Genomic DNA, 17,163 nt, shown 5'->3' with positions numbered 1-17,163 from the left:
AGACTCGGGGCACCGAGAGCGCATGCGCAAGGACGCGACCGCGCCATCCTCTCCGAGGAGTCTGGGCAGGAGCTAGCGGTCGGACCCAGCGAGTCACAGCTCACTTCCGGGACTCAGCGTGCCATCGCCTTCTCGGCTTCCTGTACGCTCCTCCCTCAACTGTCTCGGCGGGTTGATTCAGGACTAACCGCCCGACCCAGTGGCCTGTGCGTGTACCCAAGGGGAGACGCTCGCCCCCGTGGTCGCCTGGGGGGGCGCTGGAGGAGGGGGTGACGTATCTGGGGACTCGAGGTTCGCCGTGGGCATGATCCACGAACTGCTCTTGGCTCTGAGTGGGTACCCAGGATCCATTTTCACCTGGAACAAGCGGAGTGGCCTGCAGGTACTGCCTGACTCAGGGCGTGGGAAGTAGGGAGCGCAGAATCGGTGGACCCGAGCCGGCGCCTGGGGAGGAGTCTGAAGGACCTAGGGGGCGGGGCTTGCAGGGCCTAGGGGAGTGTCCCTGGGCAGGTGACTAGAGTGCCTACGGGTGATGTAAATAGCTTGAGCGGACTGGGCCTAGGCTGGGAAACAGAGGGCAGATCTTGAATGACCTTGCCTTGGGAGGGTTGGGGGCCGGGGACAGGGCCTAAGGTCTAGTTGTCTGGACTAGAGTTGCTGGGGAACGACTTAAAAGTGAAGACAGCACTTCCTCCTATTTATTTTCACGCTTGCATTCTGTTTCAAACTGAGTTTTGAAGGTTGGGCCAGATACACCGCGTTTAACACACAATAAGCGCTCAGCAAATTTTGCGCTATGACGAAGTGAATTCGAGAGCCTGTGGTGTGGTTCCTTCATTACTCCTTTCCCAAGAAATTTCTGCAATAGGTGGAGAACTTGATAGGAAGCCTTCGTGTAACCAAGAATGTATGAGGAGGAAGGGCTGTGCTATATTTTGCGCATATGCGGTATCTCATTTAATTCTCATAACCACCCTATGTCCGTTTTACAGATTAACCCCAGCTCAGAATGTTAAATAACTCCTGGGGTCACATAACTAGTTATTAGCGGATATTAGTTTTGAACCGAGGTCTGTCCCACTCCAGTTATCTTAACTGCTCTTACCTACTTCTGCTTCCAGTAATGTTATCTAATGCTCTCAATAACTTAATAACTTAGGTGTTGTTAGCCCCTGCCTTGGGTTGAACATCCCCCCTAAACTTAATCCCTGCTGTAACTGTCGAGGGTGGGAAATCCTATTATTGTAATTGCAAGGTGGGGTCTTGAAAAGGTGATTAGATTATAGGACAATGCTGTAGTGAATTGATTAAAAATGGTGGTCATGGGCGTGGTTCTGAGGGCTTTAAAAGGAAGTGGGGGCCGGCCCGTGGATCACTCGGGAGAGTGCGGTGCTGATAGCACCAGAGCCACGGGTTCGGATCCCATATAGGGATGGCCGGTTTGCTCACTGGGTGAGCATGGTGCTGACAACAGCAAGTCAAGGGTTAAGATCCCCTTACCGGTCATCTTTAAAAAAATAAATAAATAAAAGGAAGTGGATTAGGAGCTATTTCATTCTCTGCTCCACCATTTTTTGCCATAAGAGACCTCTGGATTACTGTCGCTACCACCAAGACCCTCACTAGATGTGTGCCCTGGACTTTGCATTTCCCAGCCAACGAAACTGTACGCAATAAATTATTTTTTCTTTATAAATTACCGAGTTGCAAGTATTTTGTTATATAGAAACGGACAATACAGCCCCAGTGTACAAATGAGCAAACTGACGCTCAGAGAACTTTAACTTTAGCTGGCTAGTCCTGGTAGTGGCAAGATTGGAATCTAGGTGTGTCCGATCACTAAGTCATGCCTGTTCCTGGATAATTGGCAATATAGGCTTTGGAAGACCAGAAAAATTACATTCTTAGTCTATAAAACCTATAAATCAAATAGATTCCTCTTGTTATTGTTTATGAAGGTGTATTTGGGGTTTGGGAGTTTAAATGAGTTTTTTCAAAAAAAAAGTGAGGTGAAAATTTGGATAGTGAAGTTCGAATAGTTACTTTTCAGTGTAGGTCTTCAAAGACTGAGTTGGTGTTTCTCTCTTCCCCAGAACTTAGCACAGTGCCAGGCTATATAGGAGGAAAGTGTTCAGGAAGTATTTGTGGGTGCTTGACTGTCTGAAGTAAAAAGAGATAACAGAGTATAAGTAACATATCTGGGGGGAGAGCCACAAATAATTCATCTTGCTTATTAAAAATGTCTCAATCAGATTTTTTCCTCATTTTCATCAGTAGGTCTCAGCTTTAAAGTCATTTCCTCAGAAAAACTTTCTCTACCCCCATCCTTTTTTTTTTTTTAAAGATGACCGGTAAGGGGATCTTAACCCTTGACTTGGTGTTGTCAGCACCACGCTCAGCCAGCGAGCAAACCGGCCATCCCTATATAGGATCCGAACCCGTGGCCTTGGTGTTATCAGCACCGCACTCTACCAAGTGAGCGATCTTAACCCTTGACTTGGTGTTGTCAGCACCACGCTCAGCCAGCGAGCAAACCGGCCATCCCTATATAGGATCCGAACCCGTGGCCTTGGTGTTATCAGCACCGCACTCTACCAAGTGAGCGATCTTAACCCTTGACTTGGTGTTGTCAGCACCACGCTCAGCCAGCGAGCAAACCGGCCATCCCTATATAGGATCCGAACCCGTGGCCTTGGTGTTATCAGCACCGCACTCTACCAAGTGAGCCATGGGCCGGCCTATCTACCCCCATCCTTAAGTTAAGTATCCTTCTGTGCCATTATTCTCTATCACAGTAACTTGTTTATTTCCCTTACAGGACTTATCACAATTTGTAATTATTATTTTTGTTACCTGTTTATAATAGTCTTTCTCCCACATAGATTGCCTGTGGGACAAAAACCACAGTGGTCTTCATTCATGCACCCAAAGCACCTAGCACAGTTTCTGCCACATAGTAGGTGTTCAGGTATTTGTGGAAGAAAGGATAATGACAACAATTATTGCATACTTTCTGCAGTGTTTTTCATATTTGAACAAAGGGAAGAATTGTCATGAATGCTCAGTATTGATGAAAATTATTTTTATTGTAATATCGAATATGTATACATATGAAGCTAGGTATAAACTCAAGCATATTGCTTTCAGACAGCTACCAAATTTTTGCAAATTAAATGTAAACAAAACCAAATCAATAAATTCAAATTAACATTACTCTAATGCAGGGTTTCTTAATTTTGGCACTATTAACATTTTGGACTGGTAACTCTTTGTTGTGGGGTGCTGTCCTGTGCCTTGTAGGATGTTTAGAAGCTTCTGTGGCCTCTACCCACTAGATACCAGTACCATTCCCCCAGTTCTGACAACCAAAAATGTCTCCAGAAATTGTCAGATGTTCCTTGGAGGGCAAAATTGCCCCCAATTGAGAACCACATATCTTATGTGACATATAATATTGTTTTGCTGAAATTAAATTGGCAACACTGAGTTTAACAGAATAACATAGGCACAGATCTGGTTCTATATTTTCTATTTTGACTTAAGTAACTCTAATGTATAGAATGCCTGTTCATATAAGTATGTTGTACAACGTGATATCAGTAACTTCAGGGTATTGTTTGCTGATTCAGAGTAATTAAGTCTTGAACTTTTCTAAAACTCTGCCAATAAGAAATACTCAAGGGCTGGCTGGTTAGCTCAGCTGGTTATAGTGCAGTGTTGTAACTCCAAGGTAAAGTGTTTGAATCCCTGCACCGGCCAGCCACCAAAAAAAAAAAAAAGAAAGAAAGAAAGAAAGAAGTGCTCAAATGCCAATTTTAATGGAGGTATCACTTGATGACTGGGTAGAGCTATCTTATTAATGATTTTTTTTCCCATTTGTTCAACATTTATTGAATGCTTACTATCTGAAAGGCATTGTTACAGACCTTAGTTCTTATTACAAAAATCCTGAATCCCACCTATATTATATCTACATTCCACTTACAAGGTACAGACATGTTCATTTGCTTTCTTTTTTTTATGTAATACCTTACATTTTCTTTTTACATACCACATGCATACTTATGTTATATGTACTTCTTTAAAAGTTATATCTTGTTAATAATTTTTAAATGCTTATATGTTCTTGTGTGCTTGGCACGTGTGTTTTATATGTATAAACTTATTTAATGTTTATAATAATTATGTCCAGTCTGTAGGTTTGAAAACTTAGGCACAGAGACATATAGTAATGTGCTTAAGCTTTCAAGCAAGTAAGAAGCAAGTCAGAGATTCAAACTCAGGCAGTCTTGTCTCCAAAACCAGATTCTTAAGCACTATGTCACGCTATATCATAAATTAGTAATTTGAAGATATGATTAGCATTATGTCATTAAAATGTACATTAAATGGATTTCTAATCACATTACTGTGGGCTCAGTAACAAAAATTCTTCTTTGCCTATTTACTACCACATTTATTGTCATATAAAGATAGCATCCACAAAATATAATGCTCAATATGAATATGTAATATGCTAAGTTCCTCTGGAGTGGTAACTTTGTATGATTTTGTTCACTTTTTCATCACAGAATGTTAACACAGTGCCTGGGATATAGTAGGTGTTCATTAAAAGCTGGTCAATTCTCCAAAGATGTACAAATGGCCAATAAGTACATGAAAATATGCTCAATATTGCTAATCATTAGAGAAATACAAATCAAAACCATAATGAAACACCGTTTCAAATTCATATGGATAGTTATTATTAAAAATAAAAAAATAACAAGTGTTGGCAAGGTTGTGGAGAAATTAGTATCCTTGTTTATTGCTGGTGGAAATGTAAAGCAGTGCAGCCACTCAGAAAACAGTAGGGTAGTTCCTCAAAAAATCAAATGTTGAATTACCATATGATCCAGCAATTCCTCTTCCAGGTACAAACCTGAAAGACGTGAAAGCAGGGACTCAACAGATATTTTTACAGCCATGTTCATAGAGCATTATTCACAATAGCCAAAAGGTAGAAGCAACTCAAGTGTCTATCAGTGGATGAGTGTATAAACAAAATGTGGAATATACACACAGTTGAATATTCAGCCTTAGGAAGGAAACTCTGACACATGCTACGAAATAGATGAACCTTGAGGACATCATGCTAAGTGAAATAGCCCAGTCACAAAAGGGCAAATGTATGATACCACTTATATCTCATAGCTAGAGTAGTCAAATTCATATAGACAGAAAGTAGAATGGCGGTTGCCAGAAGCTGGGGGGAGGGGAGAATGGGGAGTTAGTGTTTAATTGGTATGAGTTTCAGTTGCGGAAAACAAAAAAGTTGTTGAGATTGGTGGTGGTGATGTTTGCAGAACAATGTGAATGTCCTTACTGCCACTAAGCTGTACACGTGAAAAGGTTAAAATGGTAGATTTTATGTTATGTATATTTTACCATAATTTTTTTAAAAGTTGGTTGTATGAATATATTATCTCACTACTTTTTTCTACATGAACTGCTGTGAAACCTTTATATAGCATATTAGGCTATCTTCATTTAAATTAAAAATACAAATGCAAATATGGACACTGAATTTTAATGGCCAGTTATAAGATGCTTTTACAGATTGTAGTATGCTTATATTAATTTTAGATTTTTATTGTAGTAAAAATAAAATTTCAAATTCTATACAGAATTTGTAAATCCTAAGAATATGTCTGAGAAACCCCCAGAATCTGCAGACCTCCATTTGAGCAACATTGCTTAAGACACCTTGTTGCAACAGGTCCAATCCCATATCTTTATAGGATATCCTCGAAGATTGCATGAGAAACAGGTGATAGTGGCTGCCTCTGGAGAGATTGACTTATTTTTAATGTATAACATTTTGTACTGTTTGAATTCTTTACCATGTGTTACCTATTACAAGAAGCAAATAATTGGATGGGGTTGGAGAACAACACCTTTGCAGTAGTTTGGAAGTACCTTTGTTATCCAGAACTCACCAACCTGAAGTAGGCATCTTGAGAAGGGAAAAGGTGAATAGTATGAAGCATTTGAAGTGCCTCAGAGAACATGGAGGAGTGACTAGCAGGCATCAGTGATTTAGGCATTGTCCCTCTTCCTGCAGGTGTCACAGGACTTCCCATTTCTCCACCCCAGTGAGACCAGCGTCCTGAATCGACTCTGCCGGCTTGGCACAGACTACATTCGCTTTACTGAGTTCATTGAACAGTACACTGGCCATGTGCAGCAACAGGTAGGACCTGTGCTCAGGGGAATGTGTACCTCTAGTGGGCAGGAGCTAGTCAAGCTTTCATTGAGTCATTGGTCTGGATTATTCGTATGAAATAAGTTATGAATTTCTCATCACTGGAAATACTCAAGGGAAAACAAGGTCTGTTTTTTGTATATAACACTTAAAAGAAAAAAGACTGTCCTATGTTCATGTTACCATGTGGATTTTATCTTATATGATTTGTGAATTCCTATGTTTCCAAGTTCTAAAGATACCTGTAGTACCTACCTTTTTTTTTTTAAAGATGACCGGTAAGGGGATCTTAACCCTTGACTTGGTATTGTCAGCACCACACTCTTCCAAGTGAGCTAACCAGCCATCCTTATATAGGGATCCGAACCCTTGGCCTTGGTGTTATCAGCACCACACTCTCCCAAGTGAGCCACGGGCCGGCCCTTTTTTTTTTTTTAAGTAAAAAACATACTCATTTCTTCTTTCATTTTGTGATAAATGGAGATATTTGAGTCTCTGGAATGACACAAGATCAAAATAAAATTGGCTGGCTATAAGCCAGTCTGGTGTATGTTTCACCCTAAGATCATGCTGTTCTTTTTATAGCTATGAAGATTTATCTTTAGGAACTACTAGTATCCTTTGCAGCATCCTCTGGCTACACTATGGTTTATAACCCCTGAGCCCAAGCTTCCTACCACATTTGTTGCTGAATTCTGCTATCGTGTTTACCACCACTGGAGTCTGATCACCTAATCAGCGCATTGCCAGGGAGGCTAGTCATCGTAGCCTCTAGTCAACTGTTAATTGCAATTCTTCATATAAAACTACATGAGAAGCTCCTATAAAAAACGTTTAAGTGTCCTGAAAGACAAGTTGTATTTGTTTATTACTTCTTGATGAGAGTCTCTCAACTCCCCATTTGGCTGTCAGATTCATGTTCTTGATGAATTGCCAAGCCAGGCAGGAGAAGGGACATTAGAAGGAGTATGGGGTCATTTTGTTCAGTTAGTAAATATTAGCCCCTCTGTCCAAAGAACTGTGCTAGGAGCTGATACACAAAGATGATAAAGTGTGGTCCCTGACTTCGTGAAGCTCTTGGTCTAGTGAAGGAGGCATATAAACAAAAAAACAGTTCAAGCACTAAGTAGAGATGTTATAAAAACAACAAAGTGGAGCTGTTAATTCCCTAGGGAGAGTTAGAAGGGGCTTTGCAGAGAAGAGGTACTTGAGCTTGGTCCTGCAAGAAGAGTAGGTGTTTGCACCTTATCTTGCACAAAGATAAGGTGCATCATTATAAGCAGAGTTTCAGTCCAACTTCACAGGGGTGAGAGAGAAGCAAGACACATCTGGTGAACTGTAGGTAGTTTGGAAATGAGGATGTGAAGTTGGAAGCAGTGAAAGATAATTGTGGAGAAATGGGTAAGGGCCAAAATGCAGAAATCATTATGTGCCATGTATAGGACTTCAGATATTATTCTAGGACAGTGGGAAGCCACCAAAGGATTTTTTTTTCCTTTTTGTCTTTTTTCATGACCGGTAATGGGATCGCAACCCTCGGTGTTGTGCCCGTACCGCGACCGGCAACGGAATCGCAACCCTCGGTGTTGCGCCCGCACTGCGCTCAGCCAGTGAGCGGACTGGTCTCTACATGGGATCCGAACCCTCGGCGGGAGCGCTGCCGCACTCCCAAGCACCGCACTCAACCGAGTGCGCCACCGGGCCGGCCCAGCCACCAAAGGATTTTAAGCTGAGAATAGTAAAGTCAGAATTGAGTTGTAGAGAAATCTCCATTGACAGTATACAGTACTACTTGGTTGTTTGTAACATCTGGGCCTCCCTGGAAAATTAAAATATTATCAAATTTTTAAATGTCAGAGCTCAAAATCTTTATCCTCAGTCAGGTTTTCCTCTCACTGAAGCACTGCTTTGATATGGAGTTATTAAGAAAAAACAATACCACTAATAAAGGATATTGTCTTCCTCAGGTTTCAGGGCCTGAGCTGAGTTGACTTTTCTTTCTTTGATTTCAGGATCACCATCCATCTCAGCAGGGTCAAGGTGGGTTACATGGAATCTACCTGAGGGCCTTCTGCACAGGGCTGGATTCAGTTTTACAGCCTTATCGCCAAGCACTGCTTGACTTGGAACAAGAGGTGAGAAAGAGGAGACATAGGAAACAATACCTCTGGCCCAGCTGGAGGGTACAGTGTTCTCTGTGATTGCCCAAGCAGTGAGTAAAGTGGCTTACAGATCATGGCAAAGGTTCCTGACTTTACAGGAGCACTGGCTTTGGTTTGTTTATTATCTGAAAATTAGAATAAATTACCAGTTCTCTGTATTCCAGAGCCAACACCAAGCGCATTCTCAGATTCTCTTCTAGTTTTCATAGCTCAAATAGATTGGAGATATTTTGTGTGGAGCTCTAACCACAATATTTTTTCTTGCAGTTCCTGGCTGACCCCCATCTCTCCATATCACATGTCAATTACTCCTTAGATCAGGTATGCTGCCCAAATAACAAAATATCTTGGAATCTTGATATTGCCTGAATAATCTAATTTACAACATTATTTTTAGAATTTTTTTCCTTCTGCATTCAGAGCACATGTTTTATATTTTATGTATTTTATGCTTTACTGGATCAGAACTGTTTCAAGAGTTACAAATTTACTTAAAACTTGGTGTCTAATATTAATGCTCTATATTGACATCAATACTAACAATTGCCAGCCTCAGAAATGCAAACTGCTTCTATCTGCCATCCTCTTCCTGACTTCAGCCAAACCCCACACCAAATTGCCTTAGGATACTGGGTCTTGGTTGTTCTATGGTACTGCCATTTTGTCTTAAGTTGAAATATTTAGAAACAAAAGCATTACCTGAGTTGATTTTTTTTTTTTTTGCATTTGATTACATATCCTCCTAATTATTCTCTACTTTGCAGTTCCAGCTCCTTTTCCCCTCTGTGATGGTTGTAGTTGAACAAATTAAAAGTCAAAAGGTGAGAACTTTCCTTTTTCTTTTTGCTCTAAGCACCAAGGAAATACTAGTAATTAATTTTGCCTTACATTATTTTTTGAAGGCCTTAGTTTTTACTAGTTAGTTCTTTCATTCAACAATATCTGCTTGAGTATCATACTAAGTGTCAGGAATGCAAAAATAAGATATGACCCTTTCCTTAAGCACCTTCTGGTCCAGAAGGCAGAGGAAATGTTAATAGATGTACCTAAGAATGTTGCCGGGGTAAGAAAAAAATGCCATGGATGTTTGGAGGTGAGAACAGTCTGTACTAATGGTTTAGAACTGTTGGGTATGGGGGCCGGCCCGGTGGCGCACTGCTACAGTGTGCCGCTTGGGAAGCGCGGTGGCGCTCCCGCCGAGGGTTCAGATCCCACATGCAGACCGGTTCCCGCTCACTGGCTGAGCGAGGTGCGGGGGCAACACCGAGGGTTGCAGTCCCGTTGCCGGTCCCGGCCCGGTACGGGCGTGACACTGAGGGTTGCGATCCGTTGCCGGTCACGAAAAAAAGACAAAAAGGAAAAAAAAAAAAAAAAGAACTGTTGGGTATGGATCTTGAAGAGCAGAAAGTTAATCCTTAGAAAGAAAGAAGGTAGTAGGTTTATGGTTAGGGTGCTGGCAGTTTTCTGAGAATTATGAGATCAGTGGATGAAACCCAGATATTTATTAGTTAAATATACCTATTTTTGTCACAAGGTTTTTATCATATGCATTGAAAAGTTAGGATCCTCAGTGTCAAAAGAATGTCTTTTCTGGGCAGTGTTAATAACTGAGGAATAAAGTGCTTTGAGATTTTACATTAGAAGAATCTGCTGTCCTGTTGAATTGGCCTATAATTGGACCGAGTGGACAAATGTATTAAACATGTTTAAGCTCAAGTCTCCATGTTTTTAAGCTTTTAAATTTGTGCCTTAGCTACTAGGGGTATTCACCTTGATTAACATAACTAGTTAACCTGTTGATTTGCCACATTGCTACTTCACTTTTTGCTGTGTAAGTATCCAAACCTCAATGCTCTGCTGCATTCATGCTGTGCCAGCCAAGCCAGTAGGAAGGTGCTCTTTGGCCCTTTAAAGCCAATTGCCCTCGTCAAATTATAGCATCCAGCTTTTATTATTGTGCACTTGCTCTCTACGAGGCACTGTGCTAAGTGCTTCACATATATTATCACATTCAATCCTCTAAAGGGTTAAGTAGGTTAAGGAATGTGCTCAGGCTCACACAGATGGTAGTAAATGGTAGAGCTGGGATATAAACCCAGGTCTATCTGACGCCAAAGACTATGCTCGTAACCACTATATTAAATTATATTCCAAAATGGGAGGGGAACTTTTAGGTAAGTGTAGTTAGTGTTATTGGCATAAGGGTGCCTACCTACCAGCATATCTCAGTTGACTTTTGGCTTCCATTGGCTATAGGAGAGTGGAAAACAAATAGAGGGACTTCAGCTGTGTGAACCTTCCTTCCTGCCAGATGGTGGTAGAAGATAGTGTGCCAAAGCTCTAAGAGTTAAACAAAAATAAGGTAGTCAGGAGCATGGGCTGGAGGTGAGAACAGGAATTGATTTCAAACAGGCACAAGGCATCTTTTTGGAGTGATGAAATGTTATTAAACTGGATTATGGTGATGGTGCCATCAATTCATTTAAAATGTTTGAATAGTACACTTAAAACAGGTGAATTTTATGGTATGTAAATTGTACCTCACAGTGGTTTTTTTTTAAAAAAAAGAGCCTGAAGGACACAGAGGCAGTGGATTTGGGGGAAAACATATACCTTATAAGTAGTCTGAATTGGTCCTTAGCCTGAAATAAAGAGCTTTCCTTGGCTTTGGAGTTCTAATTCTAAATGATTCTGGTTTCTTTAGTGCAGTGGTTCTCAAACTTCACTGTGCATTAGAATCACAGGAGGGCTTTTTATTTTTTCTTTTATTTATTTTTTTGGTTCAATATAGAATATGAGTTTATGTTGCATGAAAATTGACAAAGCTGTATTTTCTACAGATTCATGGTTGTCAAATCCTGGAAATGGTCTATAAACATAGCTGTGGGGGGTTGCCTCCTGTTCGAAGTGCACTGGAAAAGTAAGTTGTGGCTTAATTGGAGATTGGCAGTGGAGGTGGGTGCTCAAGTTACTTGACTTTCATGTTTTATTTTCAGGTCATTTCAGGTTTCCCTCTTGAGAAAGTTATGACCGGAGTAGAAAAAGCAGAGAAGCCCAGATAATCTTTATGATGGCTCAGGCATTGCAAAGAGAGGCTTATAAAGTGTTGAGTATCAAAGCCAGGACTTAGCTGCCTAGATGACCTTGAGGCATTCCTTTTTAATATTTGGATCCCATTAACCTTATAGGATTTCCATTACATGTGCCAGATATTGCTTGCTATGTCTAAACATATATATTTGAGTAGCTGGTATTTTCACGTCAAGGTCCTTGAAAATGTTTCTACTTTATAATCCCATAATGCCACTCTTAGGAATTTTATCCTAACAAAATTATTATTATTATTATTATTTGCAGCTGGATGATATGGAAAATTATTTAAAAGAAGAAAGTAACCGTATACATAGACATATTCATTGCAATGTTGCCTATTATATCAGGAAATTAGAAAATTAGCAGCAATAGAAGAAAAGCTAAATAAACACACGTTCAGTTGATAGACTATAAAGCCACTAAAATTATACATACCATAACAGCGTGTAAAAATATTTTATATAATACTTATTGAAAAATCATACAAAATTATATTTGTCTTATGATTACAACCATGAAAAATATATGTGGAGTATGATCAAAGATTGCCTGTTTGATCTTCCCATTTCCCTCTTTCTCCTAATTTTTAAAAAAGAGTGTGGCATTAATTGAAAAATTGTGATAGATGATCTCTAAGGACCTTCACAACTCTTAATCTCTACTATGACCACTGTACAAATAAACCCTCAAAAGAGCAGGATAGGCCAGCCCGGTGGCACACTGGAGAGTGCGCCGCTTGGGAGCGTGGCGCCGAGGGTTCGGATCCCATGTAGAGACCGGTTCCCGCTCACTGGCTGAGCGTGGGGTGGGTGCAACACCGAGGGTTGCGATCCCGTTGCCGGTCCCCGGTACGGGCGTGATACCAAGGGTTGCGATCCCGTTGCCGGTCCCCGGTACGGGCGTGATACCAAGGGTTGCGATCCCGTTACCGGTCAGTAAAAAACACATAAAGGAAAAAAAAAAAAGAGCAGGAAATTTTCCAGAACATGTTTTAGGAACTTAATTCTCTATTATAATTTTATGCATAGAATTTAAAATTTTATGTACATATGATATATACACATATGTTATATAAATGCAGGGACCAAATTTTATAGGCCACCTACTCATAATTAGACTCAGGTTAAACATTTTTGGCAAGAATACTACACAGGTAATATTATTTCCCACTTCATTACAGCACAGAAAGTATATTTATTCCATTTCTGCTGTTGTGAATTTTGATCACTTGGTTTAGGTGTTTTCCATCAGAATCTCTCCATTGTAGAAGTACCTTTTCCCCTTTGTAATTAATATGTTAGTTGGTAGGTGATCCTTTGAGACCATCTGAATATCCTATTCCCCAACAACCTTTCTTTTTTTTTTAAAAAGATGACCGGTAAGGGGATCTTAACCCTTGACTTGGTGTTGTCAGCACCACGCTCAGCCAGTGAGCGAACCGGCCATCCCTATATGGGATCCGAACCCGGGGCCTTGGTGTTATCAGCACCGCACTCTCCCGAGTGAGCCACAGGCCGGCCCCCCAACAACCTTTCTGAATTTTGTTTTAGTTTCTGCATTTTATTGGATAATACTTTTTCATGTATACCTGGCATTCACATATTGAATCTTCTCTCCCTATGTGATTCCAACAAAATTTCTACTTTTTTGATGTAAGCACTTATTACAATAAATTCCCTCTTAGTACTACTTTTGCTGTATCCCATACGTTTTGGTATGGTATGCTTCTATTTTCATTTGTTTCAAGGAAATTTTTGATATCCTACTTAATTTCATCTTTGACCCATTGGTTGTCCAGGAGCATGTTGTTTGATTTCCATGTATTTTTACAGTTTCCATAGTTTCACTTTTTACTGATTCCTAGTTTTATTCTATTGTGGTCTGAAAAGATATTTGATATGATTTCAATTTTTAAAAATTTGTTGAGACTTGATTTGTGGCTAATGTGGTCTATACTGGAGAGTGATCCATGTGCTGATAAGAAGAATGTGTATTCTGTAGTTGTTGGGTGGAATGTTCTGTAAATGTCTGTCATGTCCATTTGTTCTATAGTGCAGTTTAAATCCAAGGTTTGTTCAGGCTTATAATACCAAGGTCATGGGTTCAGATCCCCATATCAGCCAGCCACCAAAAAAAAAAAAAAAAAAAAATCCAATATTTCTTTGTTGATTTTTTTCATCAGATTATCTTTGCAGTGCTGAAAGAGGGATCTCAAGGTCCCCAACTACCATTGTTTTGGGGTCCATCTCTCCCATTAGATCCAATAATATTTTCTTTATATATCTGCCTGATCTAATGTTGGGTGCATATATATTTACAATTGTTAAATCCTCTTGCTGAATTGATCCTTTTATCATTATATAATGTCCTTTGTCTCTTATTATGGTTTTTGGTTTAAAGTCTGTTTTATCTGATAAAAGTATAGCTACTCCTGCTCATTTTTGGTTTCCATTTGCATGGAATATCTTTCCCCAGCCCTATACTATTAGTCCCTGTGTGTCTTTAGATGTGAAGTGAGTTTCTTGAAGGCAACATAGAGTTGGGTCTTGTTTTTTAATCCATTCAGCCAGTCTGTATCTTGTAATGTGGAATTTAATCCATTTACAGTCAAAGTTGTTATTGAAAGGTATTGCCTTACCTGACATTTTATTAATTTTTTATGGTTGTTTTATATATCTTTTGTTCTTTTCATTCTGTTTTGTTTGTCTCTGCCACTTGATGTTTTTTTGTAATGACAAGATATAATTTCTTGCTATTTCTCATTTGTGTTTCTGTTCTACCAGTGAGTTTTATTCTTTCACATTTTATCATGATGATAGTTATAATTCTTTTGCTTCCAGATGTAGGACTCCCTTAAGGATTTCTAACACGGCCAGTCTTGTGGTAGTGAATTCCCGCATTTTTTATTTGTCTGGGAAAGACACTATTTCTCCATCATTCCTAAAGGTTAGCTATGCTGGCTATAGCATTATTGGATGGCAGTTTTTTCTTTCAGTGCTTTGAATATATCATCCCATGTTCTCCTGTCCTGTAAGGTTTCTGCTGAGAAATCTGCTGTAAGTCTGATGTGGATTCCTTTATAGTTGACTTGATGCTTTCCTTTTGCTGTTTTTAGAATTCTGTCAACTTTTTTTTTCTTTCTTTCTTTTTTTTTTTTTTTTTTTTTGTGGTGGCTTGCTGGTACAGGGCTTTGAACCCATGACCTTGATGTTAAAAGGCTGTGCTGTAACTGAGCTAACCAGCCAGCCCTGTCTTCAGGTTTTGACAGTTTGCCTACAATGTGTCTTAGAGATGACCTTTTGGGGTTAAATCTGTTTGGGGATCTTTGAGCCTCTTGGATCTGGAAATCTATATCTCTCACAATATTTGGAAAATTTTCAGCTATTATTTCATTAAATAAATTTTTGATGCCTTTTCTTTTCTCTTTCCCTTCTGGAACAATCATAATACAGATATTTATATGCTTAAAGTTGTTCCATAGATCTTGAAGCCTTTCTTAATTTTTTTTTAAATTCTTTTTTTTTTTTTTTTTTTTTGGCCAACTGGGTTGTTTTGAAACACATGTCTTCAAGTTCAGAAATTCTTTCTTCAGAATCCTCTAGCTTCTTGCTTAAGCTCTCAGTTGTGGGGGGTTTTGTTTGTTGTTCGTTTGTTTCCATTGAATTCTTTAGTTCCAAGATTTCTGCTTGGTTCTTTTTCATAACATCTATCTCTTTGCTGAATTTCTCCTTTAGATCCTGAATTGTTTTTCTTATTTTTTGTGTTGTCTATCTGTATTTTCTTGCATCTCATTGAGTTTCTTTAAGGTTATTATTTGGAATTCTTTTTCAGGCATTTCATAGATTTCCTTTTCTTGGGTGTCTGGTACTGAAAAATTATAGTATTCCTTTGGGGGCGTCATGGTTCCTTGTTTTTTCATGTTTCTTGGATCCCTACATTGATGTCTGTGCATTTGGTTGAACAATCACTTCTTTTAATACTCTGTAGTAGCTTTTGAAGGGAGAAACTGTTTCCTGTAGATGTGATCTATAGTGGCAGTCGGATAGGGTGTCTTAGGTTTTGTTCTGGATGAGCACAGTAGTATAGTGTCTATTTGATTTTTTGGAGCATATTCAATGTCAGAGTTGTCTGTGAGTGCCTCTGTGGCCCAGGCACTGGAGTGCTCAGCAGCTCCTTGCTGGAGGGGGCAACATTGGGCTGGGTTGCAGGGGTCAAGTACAAGGTCTTGAGCTCTTGGGAGAAGTGTTGGGGTGCTCATCTGCTACCCAGCTGGAGTGGGAAACCCTGGGAAGGGTTGTTGGGGTCAAGTTTAGGACCTTGAACTTTGAGGGAGACAATGAGGTGCTCAGCAGCTCTTCAGCTGTAGTGATCAATTCTGGGCAAAGTCACTGGGGCTGTGGGTATGACTCTGTACCCCCAAGAGAGATGCTAGGGTGCTCTGCAGCTGCTCAGTTGGAGTGGGCCACTCTTAATGAGGACTCTGGGGTTGTATATGGGACCCTGTGCCCCCAAGAGAGACTCTGGGGCACTGTGCAGCTTCACCATTAAAGTGGGCTGATCTAAGTGAGGTAGCAAGGGTTGTGTGCAGACCCTCAAGAGAGACACTGAGTTGCTCTGCATCACCAGCATTGGGGTGGGCCATTCTGGGTGAGGTCATTGCGGTTTGGGGTAGAACCCTGCACCCCCAAGAAGAATACTAGGTTGCTTTGCAGCTCCTCAGCTGGGGTATGCCACTCTGGTCAATCCTTCTGTGGTTGTGGGTGGCTCTCTTGCCACCAAGAGAGATGTTTGGGCTCTCTGAAGCTCCTGAGCTGAAATGGGCCACTCTGGGCAAGGTTGCTGGGATGGTGGTTGGGCCCCCACAACCCAGGAGAGACACTTGATTATTCTGCAGCTCCTCAGCTGGAATGGGTTGCCACATGCAATGTCATTGGAGTTGTGGATAAACACAGGCCTGTGTTTAGAATGTTTCTACATAGCAGTTTAAAGCATGACCTCTGTGGTATTTGTGGGGTTTAATATTCTCTAAGTGGACTTATAAGCCTCTTTACTTCCTCTCTACTCAGAATCCTGGCTGTTTGTCATGGGGTCATGTATAAACAGCTCTCAGCCTGGATGCTACATGGACTCCTCTTAGACCAGCATGAAGAGTTCTTTATCAAACAGGGTCCATCTTCTGGCAATGTCAGTGCCCAGCCAGAAGAGGATGAGGAGGATCTGGGCATTGGGGGACTGACAGGAAAACAACTGAGAGAACTCCAGGACTTGGTGAGCGCACAGCAAGCAGCCTAGCATTCTCCCACCAGGAGTCTGAAAAATCTACAGTTACATGATTTTTGGTGATCACTTCTCAGCTTATAATAGCCTGTGCACCTTCCATAAATTCTTGAGATATAAACATTTGGCTTTGTCTTAATTAATATAAGGCCACAAAATAGAAAATATGTCTGCATGATTCCCCCCCCTCCCTTTTTTTTTTCCCTTTTTGTCTTTTTTCGTGACCAGTAACGGGATCACAACCCTTGGTGTCGCGCCCGCACCGCGCTCAACCAGTGAGCAGACAGGTCTCTATATGGGATCCGAACCCTCGGCGGGAGCGCCGCCACACTCCCAAGCACCACACTCTACCAAGTGCGCCACCAGGCCAGCCCATCCCCTTTTCTT

The 17,163-nt window shown here is 40.6% G+C and overlaps 1 protein-coding gene across 2 annotated transcripts; it reads left to right on the top strand.

The window, feature by feature from the left end:
• Positions 1–49: 49 nt before the first annotated feature.
• On the top strand, positions 50–16,897 carry LOC103591534 (gamma-tubulin complex component 4-like). 2 transcript variants are annotated; one of them, XM_008574011.1, is made up of 7 exons: positions 50–382; positions 6,104–6,232; positions 8,257–8,379; positions 8,674–8,727; positions 9,171–9,227; positions 11,247–11,326; positions 16,566–16,897. In XM_008574011.1, exons 1-7 carry the CDS (start codon positions 305–307, stop codon positions 16,789–16,791), a joined length of 747 nt encoding a protein of 248 aa, XP_008572233.1. In that variant the 5' UTR covers positions 50–304; the 3' UTR covers positions 16,792–16,897. The 2 variants fall into 2 exon arrangements, with proteins under 2 accessions (XP_008572233.1, XP_008572234.1); XM_008574012.1 differs by having other exon boundaries at positions 186–382; positions 11,247–11,361; positions 16,566–16,640.
• Positions 16,898–17,163: the final 266 nt, after the last annotated feature.

This window comes from Galeopterus variegatus, unplaced genomic scaffold (genome assembly GCF_000696425.1).
Source record: "Galeopterus variegatus unplaced genomic scaffold, G_variegatus-3.0.2 Scaffold984, whole genome shotgun sequence".
In the NCBI taxonomy this organism is placed as follows: domain Eukaryota; kingdom Metazoa; phylum Chordata; class Mammalia; order Dermoptera; family Cynocephalidae; genus Galeopterus; species Galeopterus variegatus.
Note: the sequence above shows the minus strand (reverse complement) of the source record. Positions and strands in the feature narration are given on the sequence as shown.